This window comes from Neoarius graeffei, chromosome 6, assembly GCF_027579695.1.
Source record: "Neoarius graeffei isolate fNeoGra1 chromosome 6, fNeoGra1.pri, whole genome shotgun sequence".
In the NCBI taxonomy this organism is placed as follows: domain Eukaryota; kingdom Metazoa; phylum Chordata; class Actinopteri; order Siluriformes; family Ariidae; genus Neoarius; species Neoarius graeffei.
Genome location: NC_083574.1, coordinates 90613629 through 90628562, shown reverse-complemented (window position 1 = coordinate 90628562; position 14934 = coordinate 90613629). Strand labels below are relative to the sequence as shown.

The 14934-nt window shown below is 46.0% G+C and overlaps 1 protein-coding gene across 1 annotated transcript; it reads right to left on the bottom strand.

Moving 5' to 3' along the window:
* Positions 1-11039: 11039 nt before the first annotated feature.
* On the bottom strand, positions 11040-14489 carry LOC132887551 (extracellular calcium-sensing receptor-like). The gene is made up of 6 exons (XM_060923018.1): positions 14275-14489; positions 13860-14151; positions 12878-13669; positions 12492-12719; positions 12185-12308; positions 11040-11944 (listed from the first exon to the last, which is right to left on the bottom strand). The coding sequence occupies exons 1-6, from the start codon at positions 14487-14489 to the stop codon at positions 11040-11042; spliced, it is 2556 nt and encodes an 851-aa protein (XP_060779001.1).
* Between the last annotated feature and the right edge of the window lie 445 nt (positions 14490-14934).

The following is a 14934-nucleotide window of genomic DNA, read 5'->3' as shown; positions in this document are numbered from 1 at the left end:
AACCACTCCTCCGGCAAAAAGAGCGAATTTTGTGGAGTGGGAAAATGTACAGCAAGCTGACTGGGAAGATGACGAGGTCACTCGCTACATTGAAACAGCTGTCATGGAAAATGAAATGGATGTTCTTGGCTGGTGAAAGATAAACAAACCATCCTACCCAAAACTTGCAAAATTAGCCAGATCAGTACTATGCATCCTGACCAGCAGCAGCAACAGTGAAAGGGTGTTCAGTGCTGCTGGACGCACCATCAGTGAGCGCAGAACCAGTGACGTGTGGTGAGGTTTGTGGCTAGTGAGGCACTGACTTTTTCAAAATCAGATTTTCAAATATGCAACAAAATATTTGCCAAATACCGTTGAGTTTCATATCTCATAGCAGCATTCTTTACATAAGGTACATTTGAAGGTACATATTTGGCCAAGGAAGAATGAAAAATGAATGGCGGTTCAGTAGCCTACCTCCAAAAAACACCACGGCGGACCACACAGGCCACACAGCGGGTATCATACACAGAACAAACCACACAGCACCACGGCGGATGCCAGACCAACCACACAGCACCACGGCGGATGCCAGACCAACCACACAGCACCACGGCGGATGCCACAGACAAAAAACACACGAACCACGGTGCTACAGACAGAACAGGCCACACAGCACCACGGCCGGTGCCACATACATCCATCGCAAGGCACAGCATCATGGCAGATGCTCTCTCTCACACACACATACACAAACACACAGGATTCGAACACTGGTCTTACCTTTACTTGTAAATGAAGTCCATACGGCGGACCACACAGGCCACACAGCAGGTACCATACACAGAACAAACCACACAGCACCACGGCGGATGCCAGACAAACCACACAGCACCACGGCGGATGCCAGACCAACCACACAGCACCACGGCGGATGCCACAGACAAAAAACACACGAACCACGGTGCTACAGACAGAACAGGCCACACAGCACCACGGCCGGTGCCACATACATCCATCGCAAGGCACAGCATCATGGCAGATGCTCTCTCTCACACACACATACACAAACACACAGGATTCGAACACTGGTCTTACCTTTACTTGTAAATGAAGTCCATGCGCCGCTCCTTCTGGACGAAAATCTCTGTGACTTTAGCGTAGAAATCCTCCTTTTCTTTTTTTAGTTTTAAAAGTCTCTCAGTCTCAATGGCGATGATTGCCAGGGATGAAAGACGTCCTTGGCCGGTGCGATTACGACTGTACGTTTTGAGTCTTTTCAGAGCAGAGAATGACCTTTCCATGGACACTGTTGTAGCCGGTTGTGGCAGCGGGGGCATGGTCAAGCGCCGGTCTGTGACAGAAGGGCGGAGCCGGGGAAGGTGAGTGGCAGAATCGCTACACCTGACGGTAATTAACCTGTGTTTTGTGTGTTTTCCCAGTAACCGCTCCCTATTTAAGGAGGCAGAGGGAGAGCAGAGGGGAGCGCATCTCGGGACAAGAACACAGAGTGTGTGTGTGTGTGTTACGCCGCGTGTTCGGAATTGGCGATTTAGACTGAAAAGTTGGGAAATAAAAAGCCTTTGTTTTGCATCCAAAGCGTTGTCCTGCCATCCTCTGTGCTCCACCCACACTTCGAAAGCGCTACAGTGGTGCTGAAACCCGGAACAAAGGTGGAGCACCAACCTTGCAGCCCCATGGAATCCTCCCCATTCGCAGACTTGGTCCACGCCCTCGCCACGGCTCAGCAAAGCCAGCACCAGGCACTCGTCATGCTCCGAAAGGAGCAGGAGCAACGCTTTGAAGCCCTGGTGCTGGCCCAGCAGGAAGATCGTGAGGCGTTCCGGCATCTCCTCGCGTCGGCGGGGTCCGCCAGTGCCCCGGCTGCGGGCCCGTCTCCCCTCACCATGACCAAGATGGGCCTGCAGGACGACCCCGAGGCATTTCTCACCTTGTTCGAGCAGGTCGCCGAAGCCTCGGGGTGGCCGATGGAGCAGCGCGCGGCGCGCCTCATCCCCCTCCTGATGGGAGAGGTGCAGCTGGCCGCACTACAGCTCCCCGCCGACCGCCGGCTGGCCTACGCGGACCTTTGCCGGGCCGTCCTCCAGCGCATGGGGCGCACGCCCGAACAACAGTGCCAGCGCTTCCGCGCGCTGCGGTTGGAGGAAGTCGGCCGGCCGTTCGCGTTCGGCCAGCAGCTCCGGGACGCCTGCTGGCGGTGGCTGAGGGCCGACGATCGCGACGCCGAGGGAATCATCGATCAGGTGGTGCTGGAGCAATTCATCGCCCGCTTACCAGCCGGAACCGCGGAGTGGGTCCAGTGCCACCACCCGGCGTCGATGGGTCAGGCCGTAGGACTGGCAGAGGATCATTTGGCGGCTGTTCTGGTGGCAGGACGGCCGACGACGTCGTCTCTTCTCTCCTCTTCTCTCTCTCTTTCTCCCCCCCTTCTGTGTCCCGTCCTCACCCCATTCCCCCACCACGGAGGCGGGGGCCGGCTCCACCCCAGCCGGCCCGCCGCACCCGTGGTGTCCTCCCGTTTCTCCCTTCTGTGTCTGTCTCTCCCCCCCCTCAGGTGAGTGAGCCCCAGAGCACAGCTGCAGAGGGAAGGCCCGGGCCGGTTTGCTGGTGTTGTGGGGAACCGGGCCACCTGCAACAACAGTGCGCAGCAATGGAGGTGGGCGCGGTGGTGCGGATACCTGACACGCCAGAAGCTGCCTTTGATTGGGCCGGAGCGTATCGCATACCGGTGAGTGTACAAGGGGCTACATATCAGGCGTTGGTGGATTCTGGTTGCAATCAGACCTCGATCCGCCAAAGCCTGGTGCAAGACGAGGCATTGGGGGGAGCACAGGGGGTGAAGGTGTTGTGTGTGCATGGGGATGTTCACAGATACCCTTTGGTGTCGGTCCACATATATTTCACATATATTTCAGAGGGGAAAAATCTATAGTGAAGGCAGCGGTTAATCCTCGCCTTACCCACTCTTTAATTTTGGGGACTGATTGGCCGGGATTTCAGGGTTTAATGACACGCCTAGTAAAGACTGGGTCCTGCCATTTGACCGGGGGGGGTCCCGGTGTCGCTTTGGCTGGAGCTGCGGTCGCAGAGCCGTCTATGTCATCTCCACGACAGAGCGAGGAGCCGCTGGCTCCTCCTCTTTCTGTTGGGGAATCAGCTGAACGCCACCCCGTCCTTCCCCTATTTTTCCATTATGAAGGATAGATTATACCGAGTGACGCAGGACACTCAGACGAAAGAGCGAGTCACACAGTTATTAATTCCAAAGAGCCGCTGGGAATTGGTATTTCAGGCGGCTCACTTTAATCCCATGGCTGGACACCTAGGGCAGGATAAGACACTAGCCCGGATAATGGCCCGATTCTATTGGCCAGGGAGTCGCGGCGACATCCGTAAGTGGTGTACGGCGTGCCGCGAATGCCAGTTAGTAAATCCAGTGGCCATTCCAAAAGCGCTCTTGCGCCCCCTACCATTAATCGAGACCCCGTTCGAAAGAATTGGGATGGATCTCGTCGGGCCATTAGATCAATCAACACGAGGGTACCGCTTTATATTGGTTCTGGTGGACTATGCAACGCGATACCCGGAAGCGGTGCCTCTTCGCAATATCTCAGCACACAGTATTGCAGAGGCCCTCTTCCACGTCATCTCCCGGGTTGGAATCCCAAAAGAGATACTGACTGACCAAGGCACCTCGTTTATGTCACGAACACTGAGCGAACTGTATGGGCTACTGGGTATTAAGCCGATCCGCACCAGCATTTATCACCCACAAACAGATGGTTTAGTTGAACGGTTCAATCGCACCCTCAAGAATATAATTAAAAAATTCGTAAGTGAGGACGCATGTAACTGGGATAAATGGCTCGAACCCTTGTTATTTGCAGTGCGAGAGGTCCCCCAAGCCTCCACGGGGTTCTCCCCGTTTGAATTATTATATGGGCGTAAGCCGCGCGGCATCTTAGATGTACTGCGGGAAAATTGGGAGGAGGGACCTTCACAGAGTAAAAACGAAATTCAGTACGTTATGGACCTGCGCGCAAAACTCCACACGCTCACCCACCTAACTCAGGAGAATTTGCGGCAGGCCCAGGAAAGACAAGCCCGCCTGTACAACAAGGGCACGCGCCTTAGAGAGTTCACTCCGGGAGATAAGGTACTCGTCCTGTTGCCCACGTCGAGCTCCAAATTAATCGCCAAGTTGCAAGTACCCTTTGAGGTCACATGGTGAGTCGGGGACGTCGACTATGAGGTAAGGCGAACGGACAGGGTGGGGGCCCTACAGATCTACCACCTCAACCTGCTTAAACTCTGGAACGAGGAGGTCCCCGTGGCGTTGGTGTCGGTAGTTCCGGAGAAGGCGGAGCTGGGGCCGGAGGTTCAAAAAGGGACATTGGCATCACGTACCTCTCCCGTCCCCTGTGGAGAACACCTCTCCCCAACCCAACTCACGGAGGTCACCCAGTTGCAGGCCGAGTTTTCGGATGTGTTCTCGCCCCTGCCCGGTCGCACTAACCTCATAGAACACCACATAGAGACGCCCCCGGGGGTGGTAGTGCGTAGCCGCCCTTATAGGCTACCCGAACACAAAAAAAAGGTGGTTCGGGAAGAACTTCAGGCCATGCTCGAAATGGGCATCATCAAGGAGTCCCACAGTGACTGGAGCAGCCCGGTGGTCTTGGTACCCAAGGCCGACGGGTCAGTCCGGTTCTGTGTGGACTATAGAAAAGTCAACGCGGTGTCTAAATTCGACGCCTACCCAATGCCTCGTATTGATGAGCTGCTCGATCAACTAGGCACGGCTCGCTTTTACTCGACACTGGATTTGACGAAGGGATATTGGCAGATCCCCTTGACTCCATTATCCCGGGAGAAAACGTCCTTTTCCACACCGTTCGGCTTACACCAATTCGTCACACTTCCGTTTGGGCTGTTTGGGGTGCCCGCTACGTTTCAGCGGCTGATGGACAGGGTCCTCCAGCCCCACGCCACCTATGCGGCCACTTATCTGGATGATATTATCATTTATAGTAATGACTGGCAGCGGCACCTGCAACACCTGAGGGCCGTTCTTAGGTCGCTGAGGCGGGTGGGTCTCACTGCCAACCCGAAGAAGTGTGTGATTGGGCAGGTGGAAGTACGGTATCTGGGCTTCCACTTGGGCAACGGGCAGGTGCGTCCCCAAATTAATAAGACAGCAGCGATTGCGGCCTGCCCGAGGCCCAAGACCAAAAAGGGGGTGAGACAGTTCCTGGGGCTGGCTGGCTACTATCGTAGGTTTATACCTAATTATTCGGACGTCACCAGCCTGCTGACTGACCTCACTAAAAAGGGGGCGCCAGATCCGGTCCAGTGGACGGAGCAGTGCCAGCGGGCTTTCTCTGAGGTAAAGGCTGCACTGTGTGGGGGGCCACTGTTACACTCCCCTGACTTCTCTCTCCCTTTTATGTTGCAGACGGATGCGTCAGACAGAGGGCTGGGGGCCGTTTTGTCCCAGCAGGTGGAGGGGGAGGATCGCCCCGTCTTGTACATTAGTCGGAAGCTGTCGGTGCGTGAGGGGCGCTACAGCACAATTGAAAAGGAATGCTTGGCGATCAAGTGGGCGGTCCTCGCCCTCTGTTACTACCTGCTGGGGCGCCCTTTCACCTTCTGTTCGGACCACGTGCCCCTCCAGTGGCTCCACCGCATGAAGGATGCCAACGCGCGGATCACCCGTTGGTATCTGGCACTCCAACCCTTCAACTTCAAGGTGGTCCACAGGCCGTGGGCGCAGATGGTCGTGGCGGACTTCCTCTCCCGTCAAGGGGGGGGGGGGGGGGGGGAGTCGGCTGCGGGCCGGACGGGCGCCCGGCCTGAGTCGGGCGGTGGGGGTATGTGGCAGCAGGGGCGTGGTCAAGCGCCGGTCTGTGACAGGAGGGCGGAGCCGGGGAAGGTGAGTGGCAGAATCGCTACACCTGACGGTAATTAACCTGTGTTTTGTGTGTTTTCCCAGTAACCGCTCCCTATTTAAGGAGGCAGAGGGAGAGCAGAGGGGAGCGCATCCCGGGACAAGAACACAGAGTGTGTGTGTGTGTGTGTGTTGCGCCGCGTGTTTGGAATTGACGATTTAGACTGAAAAGTTGGGAAATAAAAAGCCTTTGTTTTGCATCCAAAGCGTTGTCCTGCCATCCTCTGTGCTCCACCCACACTTCGAAAGCGCTACACTGGTATAGTGAGGGCCAGTTGAAGTAACTTGGTCGCTTCAGGGACCGTCTGCAACTTTTGGCAAGTCCAACTTTGAGAAACCTTTCAGTTGAGCTATTGCATCCTCCATTAATTTGTTGCAGTCAATCGGAACAAGCCAACAACAGTCCAAATTAAACTTTTCGTGACGACGTAGAGAAGAAGCAACCACCAAACAAGAATAACTGAGCTCACATACGGCCTCTGCACTGCGGCAGAGCTACTGCCTGCCTCACCTCATGTCTTTTAAGTGCGGCTTTATGTCAAATTGTTAACACTAAATAAGTGATACACATACATAGAAAACATTACATATTATAAGGAAGGTGAGGACATATTATACACGTCTACAATGTATAAAAAACATTTTAATACAGCATTACGTTGGTAGCATACACAGAGTAAGCAAAAGGCACGCGCTCAACCCAGTTAACAAGGGATTGCAAAATCTGGCGTGAGGCACAGCTTGGTGCTGCCTCACGTTGCTGCATATTTGCTGCAATTGAATAGGAAATAGGCAAAAACGGCGATTTTGATCGCAAAAATGATTGAAATTATTTGAATCATACAGAAATGGCATATATAGCACAGATGATTGGACAAATATTTATTGTTATCATTATTTACATTCATTACATCTCATGATGGGTGAATGATGACCGGTGAGGCCCTGCCTCACCTGCCGCCCCTGACCACACGTCACTGCGCAGAACCACACTGAAGCCATCTACAGTGGATTCAATAATTTTCCTCCACAAAAGCATGTAGCCTAATCTTGGTGAGTAAAGGTTTTTCAAATTATAACTAAGCATTAATTGAGTCTTAAAAGCACAATGTAGACAGAGCATATAGGCTAATGTAGGTATTATTCTTTTATTAAATTTCAGCTGCTGTTCATCGTCGCGTTGAGGCCGGATTGTGGAGAGACGTGGGGAAACAAAGCCTGGGAAGCCTTTATCTTAATTTTGTTACTGCCAAATACACATATTAATTTAGAATTTATCTTACGTTGTAATTAAATTTAAGAAACACATTTTTATTGGTGCATTGGCCTATTCACATTCGTGATGATTGTGGAGAGAGGTGACCGCAAGCAAGCCCAGTTTTCGTTCGTCTTGGGCCTAATCTCAATTTTATGTAACTTTTCATGTCAGGCCTATTTTGTTAGTTCCAAATAGGCCTACCTATGTTTAGTTTAGAATTTTTTTTGTCTGTCGCTAATTGTTTTTTTAGGCCTTAATTAGGCTTTGGCCTATTTATAGACTATGCGTAGGCCTGAGATATTACGATGTTAAAAGGGGACATTTTGTTTATTTTTTCCAAGTTCCAAGTGGCCTATAACCTACTGTACATCAGTCATGAATAAATGATGTTAAAAAATGTATAAATGACTCATTCTTGACAAAAAGCAAAAGAGCTGTGTGCCTGCGCACATTTGAATAGCCTAATGTCGGGCTGTAAACGGGTTCAGGCTTTTAAAATGGTGTACTTGTCGGGCTCGGGTCAGGCTCGGGTCGAATTCTGTTGGGCTCGGGCCGGGTCAGGCATGACTTTTCGGGCCCAATTACAGCTCTAGTTCAAACTCCAGATTCCTTTGTCTTAATTTTCGCACACTCTCCTTGTAGGCGCGGCTTGGCACGGCTCATGCATTCCATTCGCATTCCACACACTCTTTTACTCTCTCTCTCACACACACACACACACACACACACACACACATAACCATGTGATTTTCCCTATCACATTTTAACATCCACTCGCCCTATTACTTCTGATCACCATTAGTGCCTCAATAATCATGCACACTACTGATTCTTTTGTATATATTGTATCATTTATATTGAATTATTCCTTGGCCGCTATTGTTGCTATATCTGATCAGTATTAGTTTGCTAATTCCTGTCGGCTATTTCAATAAATGGTGTCTTTGGAATAAACTGTGTCCTGTTTGTTGTTACAAGATTCACTGAAGTGCCAACCTCCATCAAGAAAAGAACTCTAATTGCCTTCACCCATTTTGTTAATGAATTTATAAGACTGATTCTTTTTTATGAGACTGATTTGATTTCCTGATTAATGAATTTATGAGACTGATACCTTTTTACATGAGACTGATTTGATGAGACTGATTTGGTAAGCCCATTGCACCTACAACTTTTTCTCATACAATACCATAACTCATCCCTCGGCACTCTATCATATGTCTTCTCCAGGTCGACAAACACACAATGTAGCTTTCTCTGGCCTTCTCTGTACTTCTCCATTAACATTCTTAAAGCAAAAATTGCATCCAACGTGCTCTTCCTTGGCATAAACCCGTACTGCTGTTCACAGATTGCTACCTCTCTTCTCAATCTCGCCTCCAATACCCTTTCCCATAGCTTCAAGGTGTGGCTCATCAATTTTATTCCTCTGTAATTAATGCAGCTCTGTACATCTCCCTTATTCTTGTATATTGGGACTAGCACACTCTTTCTCCATTCATTTGGCATTTTCTCATTCTCTAGGATCTTATTAAACAATCTCGTTAGGAACTCCACAGTCGTCTCACCCGAACATCTCCAAGCCTCAATCGGGATACCATCTGGTCTGACTGCTTTCCCAGTCTTCATTCTTTTCATGGCTGCCCTCACCTCGTCCTTATTAACCAACTCTGCTTCCTGATTTGCTGTTTCCAATGAATCTGACCTTTTCTTGCTTGGATTCTCCTCATTTAATTCAAAGTACTCTTTCCACCTTCTTAATACACTCTCTTTTTTTTGTCAGCACATTTCTATTTACATCTTTCATCACTCTTACCTGCTGTACATCCCTCTCTTCCCTGTTTCTCTGCCTAGCTAGTCTGTACAGGTCTTTCTCTCCTTCTTTGGTCTCCAGTCTTTCATACAACTCCTGGTATGCATCTGCTTTTGCCTTTGCTACTGCTCTTTTTGCCTTCTGTCTCGTCTCTCTGTATAACCACCTGCTTTCCTGTCTCTCTGATCGTCCCAATTCTTCTTTGCTAGCCTCTTCTCTTTTATAATTTCCTGCACTTCTTTGTTCCACCACCATGTCTCCTTGTCCTCCTTCCTCCTTACCGATGACCACCCTAGCACCTTTCTTGCTGCCTCTCTTACAAGTACAGCAGTAGTATTCAAATCTTCTGGCAGACTTCCATGACCACTCAGTGCTCATCTCATTTATTCCCTAAAATTCTTCTGATGTTCAACCTCTTTTAGTTTCCACCTCTTAATCTTCAGCTCCACTATTTCACACTTCCTCTTTTTCACTTTCAAGCTCATCCTGCACACGACCACTTGATGTTGTCTAGCTACACTCTCCCCTGCCATCACTTTACAGTCTCCAATCTCCTTCAGGTTACCCCTTCTGCAGAGTATGCAGTCCACCTGTGTAGATCTTCCTCCACTCTTAAACATCACCCTGTGCTGCTCTTTCTTCTCGAAGTATGTATTGACTATTGCCAAATTCACACTCTTTGAAAAATCAACCACCATTTGCCCTTCCACATTTCTCTCTCTTACACCATATCTGCCCATCACGTCCTCATCTCCTCTGTTTCCCTCGCCAACATGTCCGTTGAAATCTGCTCCAATCAGCACGCGCTCCTCCCTTGATATACTTTCTACCACTTCATCCATCTTTTCCCAGAAAGACTCTTTCTCTTCATTCTCACATCCAACCTGTGGGGCGTACGCACACACAACATTGATTACCAATCCTTGAATCTCCAACTTCATGCCTATCACTCTATCTGACACCCTCTTCACATCAGTCACAATGTTGTCCAACTCTCCCCTCAAAACAATACCAACACCATTTCTCTTTCCATCGACTCCATAATAAAATAACTTGCATCCACCTCCAATGTTCTTGGCCTTGCTTCCTTTCCACCTCATCTCCTGCACACACAAAATGTCCCAACTTCCTTCTTTCCATCATACCTGCTAACTCTCTTGCTCTGCCAGTCAATGTTCCCACATTCAGTGTTCCTACCCTCAATTCTAAGCTCCTTCTCTTCCATCTTTCACGCTCTCTCCTAACATGCCTCCCTCCTCTCTTTCTCCTTCTCCGTTTTGGCGCAACAGTAGCACACTTTCCACCGGCAGCCTGTTGACCAACAGTACCAGAGGCGGTCGTTGTTAACCTGGGCCCCGACCGATCTGGTATGGTATTTCTCTTTTCATTCTGCATGTTAGATTTGGCACAGTTTTACGCCGGATGCCCTTCCTGATGCAACCCTCTCCAATTTATCCAGGCTTGGGACCGGCACCAAGAGTACGCTTATGCACCCCCAGTGGCTGAATTAATGTGATTTAAATCAATAAGTGCTGTAAATCTCATAGGCTTATGTAAGCAGATACCTATGGTATGATATCTTCAGTGAAGACAAGAACACTGGGTCTCTGTTTTGGAGGCCCAAAAATGTTGATGCCTGGAAGTGTATCCCTCAAGGCCATTAACACCACTATAGTAAACATTAAATAGAAGTTCAGAAATTTCAGAACAAAAAACCTTACATCAAAATGTCAATGACACAGAATCTGATTTCAGTTAGACACATGGGGGAAGGGTATTGATCGATGGTAATTTTTTTTTAATATAATTTCATTCTGAAGCCAAAATATTTACAAAATAGTGCTTTACAAAGGAAAATGCATTGCCTCTTAATTACATTAGAAGATCAAGATCCTCCTTCTTTAAAACACTTACAATTTGCTGTCCAATGTTCTAAAATCTGGGTATAGAATTCAGTGGTATATTTATGGTTAAAAACCACAGCAGTTGTATATAGGATTAAAACAGGTAATTGCTCATTAAATAGACCCCTTCCCCATTATTTGTTTTTTGGTATTCTTCTCTGGTTTCAGTATGATTATATAACATTTTGGAAGAAATATACAAAACAGCAAACCAAAGCTTGATGCTAAAATTGCAAATATTTCCACAGCAACGGTGAATTTTCCAGGAGAGCTGACATAAGCTGGAATAAAAGTGACCCAAACTGCACAGAACATTAGCATGCTGAATGTAATGAATTTTGCTTCATTAAAATTATCAGGTAACTTTCGAGCAAGAAAAGCCAGAACAAAACACAAAAGAGCCAGAATGCCTATATAACCAAGCACAGCCCAGAAACCTACATTTGAGCCCAAATTGCATTCAAGAATGATCTTTTCCTTGTAGTGCTTTAGATTTTTGAAGGGGAAAGGAGGAGATATTGTTAACCAAAGCACACAAATAAGGACCTGTATGAGAGTGAAAACAAGAACACTGAGTCTCTGTTGTGGAGGCCCAAACCATTTCATGACATTACTACCTGGAATTGTAGCCCTGAAAGCCATTAACACCACTATTGTCTTTCCCAGAACACAAGAGATGCAGAGGACGAAGGTAATTCCAAACGCTGTGTGGCGCAGCATACAGGACCATTCAGAGGGCCGGCCAATAAAAGTAAGTGAACAAAGGAAACACAGAGTCAGAGAGAAAAGCAGGAGGAAGCTGAGTTCAGAGTTGTTTGCTTTGACCATTGGGGTATTTTTGTATCGATAGAATATGATTGCTATGATCACTGTCATTAAAGCACCGCTAATGGATACCATTATTAGCAAAATTCCCATAGTTTCTTCATAGGATAAATATTCAATTTCCTTCTTTACACATTCATCTTTCTCAGCATTTGACCAGTAATCTTCCAGGCATTTTTCACAAGTAAGAGAATCTGTCACAGAAAGGGGGGGGGGGGTGGTACAAAAAGTAAATAAAAAATATGAATCCAGAAACATATAATACAAAATCATAATTTAATTAGTTTTAATGAGTCTACTTTTTTGCTATTACATGAATCATTATTCATTATGATACAATATTTTTAGATAAAGTATTATATATCATGAAAAATATACAATGAAATTATATATAATTTCATTGTTTGTTTGTTTGATTTATGGCATGTTTGTACCTGATATATTACTGATCTCTCCAGCAGCGCATGGTATACAGTCAAAACAGCAGATAGGCTTTCCTTTTTGTACAGCCTTCCTTGTGCCAGGCAGGCAACTGTCACTGCAGACAGATTTTGGCATCTATGACCAAGGCAAATGTTTAATTTCATTAAATGTCTTCTTAATTTTTTTCCCATAAAAAATTATTTAAGTATTAAGAATAAACTATGGGGGAAAAAGTGATGATAATTGAATTGAAACATAATATAAACATACCCTAACATTGTTACTAAATGCAAGTCACATATTTCCTCAAATACTCACTTGATTTGTATTTTGTGTCCAGACAATGGAGGCCATATTTACTGCTAATCGATCTTGACCAGGCGCCGAGGAGTCATAAAGTCCAACTGTGACAAATGCATATTGGTTTTCTTTAGTTTTTTGCCAGTTTATGATTTCATATTTTGCTGGAGGATCACCATTTTTATCAAAATAAACCTCTTCACCTTCTTTGGTTTTGAAATGCACCTTTTTGAGGTGTTCTAAAAACTGATGGGGGGGGATTCATTTATTGAATTCATTTATTGAAAAAAAAAGCATTTAAAAATATATTTTGCCTACTATGATAGCACACAAGTGTAGCACAATCAAAGCACTATAGCTTCAGTCCAGAAAGGTGTACCTTGAGAACATTGAAAATAACTCACCGTGAAAGGATTTGGCTGCACCTTTGTATGACATGTTTGTTTACAGCCAAGAAGTTCATGTAATGTATGGGCAATGGCATATACTCCTTTATATATATTATTGAAAATAGGCATCATAGACATGTCAGTGAAGGTGTTTTCCAAGTCAGACAGTTTCTCTTCACCTGTGCACAGTGGTATGTCATTTGAATCATTCTGTATTCCATATTTACAAGTAAACACTGCTTCCCAGAATTTAGTAAAAATTGCACTGCCTGAAGATTTCAATGGTTTTATATCAAGAATGAAGTCCTTCAGACCTTTTACTGTTGTTTTGGGAATAGCTAGCCCTATGGCTCCTTGCAGTATGTTATACTTGTCCAGTGTGGCTGCCACTGGATCAGCAATCCATCCCTCAGTTCCTACCCACTGGTATCCAGTGATGTTGTGTTCAGAAAATACATGAAGCAAAATCTCCAGGTCCCAGGGAGTGACAAATGCCACTATCACTCGAGAAGTGGAGATTTTAATTTGGTCAACAATTCTCAACACTTTTTCTTGTGAGTAGGTTCTGAAAAATGGAAGGGAATATTCGAAACATATACCCAGTTGTTCTGCAATTTTAGTAAATATGGTCATCCCACTGTTACCATAGTCATCATCTCTTCTTATTGCTCCCACCCAGGTCCAGCCAAAGTGCTTCACCATCTCTGCAAGTGCTATGGTCTGGTAATAATCACTGGGAATAGTGCGCAGAAATGAAGGATATTTCCTTTTATCACTCAGACATTCACAGGTGGAATAATAACTGATCTAAAATTAGATTCACATAGTTATATCAGGCATAAGAGTGAGTCAGTATCTTTCCTACTGTCACATCACATTATTAGCTATCAGTGAATGATAAAATACCATTTTGTAAAATACCATCTCATTTTTAGATTAATATAATCTTGTCATATTTAAAAAAATAATTTTGTCATATTTAAAAAAAAATCTTTACTAAGGGCATGCTGAAAGGTCCAATGCTCTTTGCTATCGCCATGGACACAGATGAATATGTCTCTCCTATTATGGCTTGCACCTGGGCTGGCTTTGTGCAGGTCTTCTCTGAGACAAAGTTCTCATGTCCATTCACAAGTGTCATTGCTACTTTTACCCCCAGTGAGGGAGAACCACAGGTATCATAGATCTTGTAACCCAGTGAGACCCCAGGCAGTAGAGATGAACTGTTGTTGATTTCCTCTATTGCAAAGATCAAGGTCTGTGAATACTGTAGGGCTCTAAGTTCCAGACTTGTTAAATAAAATCAGATAGAAATGCAGATACTCTATTCAGTATATATCATAGGTGTTGGTATTATTGTAAATTGTTGGTAATAATTTATTGTATTATTAGACTTTGTTTACATTGCTTACCTCTTGCAATTCAATGCAGGTGGCATGACCGAATAGGACGAGTCTGTGATCTCCCATTTATTATGGAAAGGGAAAATTCCTCCAAGAATGATATCACCATGCTTCCATAGCTGTGGGTATGCAGGCTCTCCAAGCATGTTACAAGTATTTTCTTGGGCCCTGGAAAAATTGATGATGGCCATTACTATATGCAAAAGGGTAAAGATTGACTCCATTTAGCTATCCCACTCTAGTATTTCTACAGAAGGATAAGTAATAATGAATGTGCCCTTGGTTTGATCTGTCAGCTCACTGAAAATAAATACTCTGATATTTATAAAGAAGGAAATGCAAATTCTCTGTGGTAAAGTTGTCTGTCAACACACCCAAAGGAGGTGTGACATGTTTCTCATCTGAATACAGTGGGCCTTGATGTCATTTAGCCAGATTTTCCTCTGAGTTATGCCTTCTTGTATTAGGGGGTTCCTGTGTTTTGTTTGTTTTATTTCAAGTATTATTGAAAATTATTGTGATAGTACGATCAAAAGAAGTTGGGACAGTATGTTGAAGTTGAAACTAAAACTGAAAACAATTATTTCTAAACAATCTTTGACCTACATTGCACTCAAAACAATACAACAGCACATCATTTGATGGTTTACCTCATGAATTATATTGTTT

Coding starts and splice junctions, on each gene's coding strand:
- LOC132887551 (XM_060923018.1), bottom strand. CDS start 14,489: ATGGAGTCAATCTTTACCCTTTTGCATATAGTAATGGCCATCATCAAT. Junction 13,670..13,859: donor GACCTTTCAGCATGCCCTTA/GTAAAGATTTTT, acceptor ATCTAATTTTAG/ATCAGTTATTATTCCACCTG. Junction 12,309..12,491: donor GGACACAAAATACAAATCAA/GTGAGTATTTGA, acceptor CCTTGGTCATAG/ATGCCAAAATCTGTCTGCAG.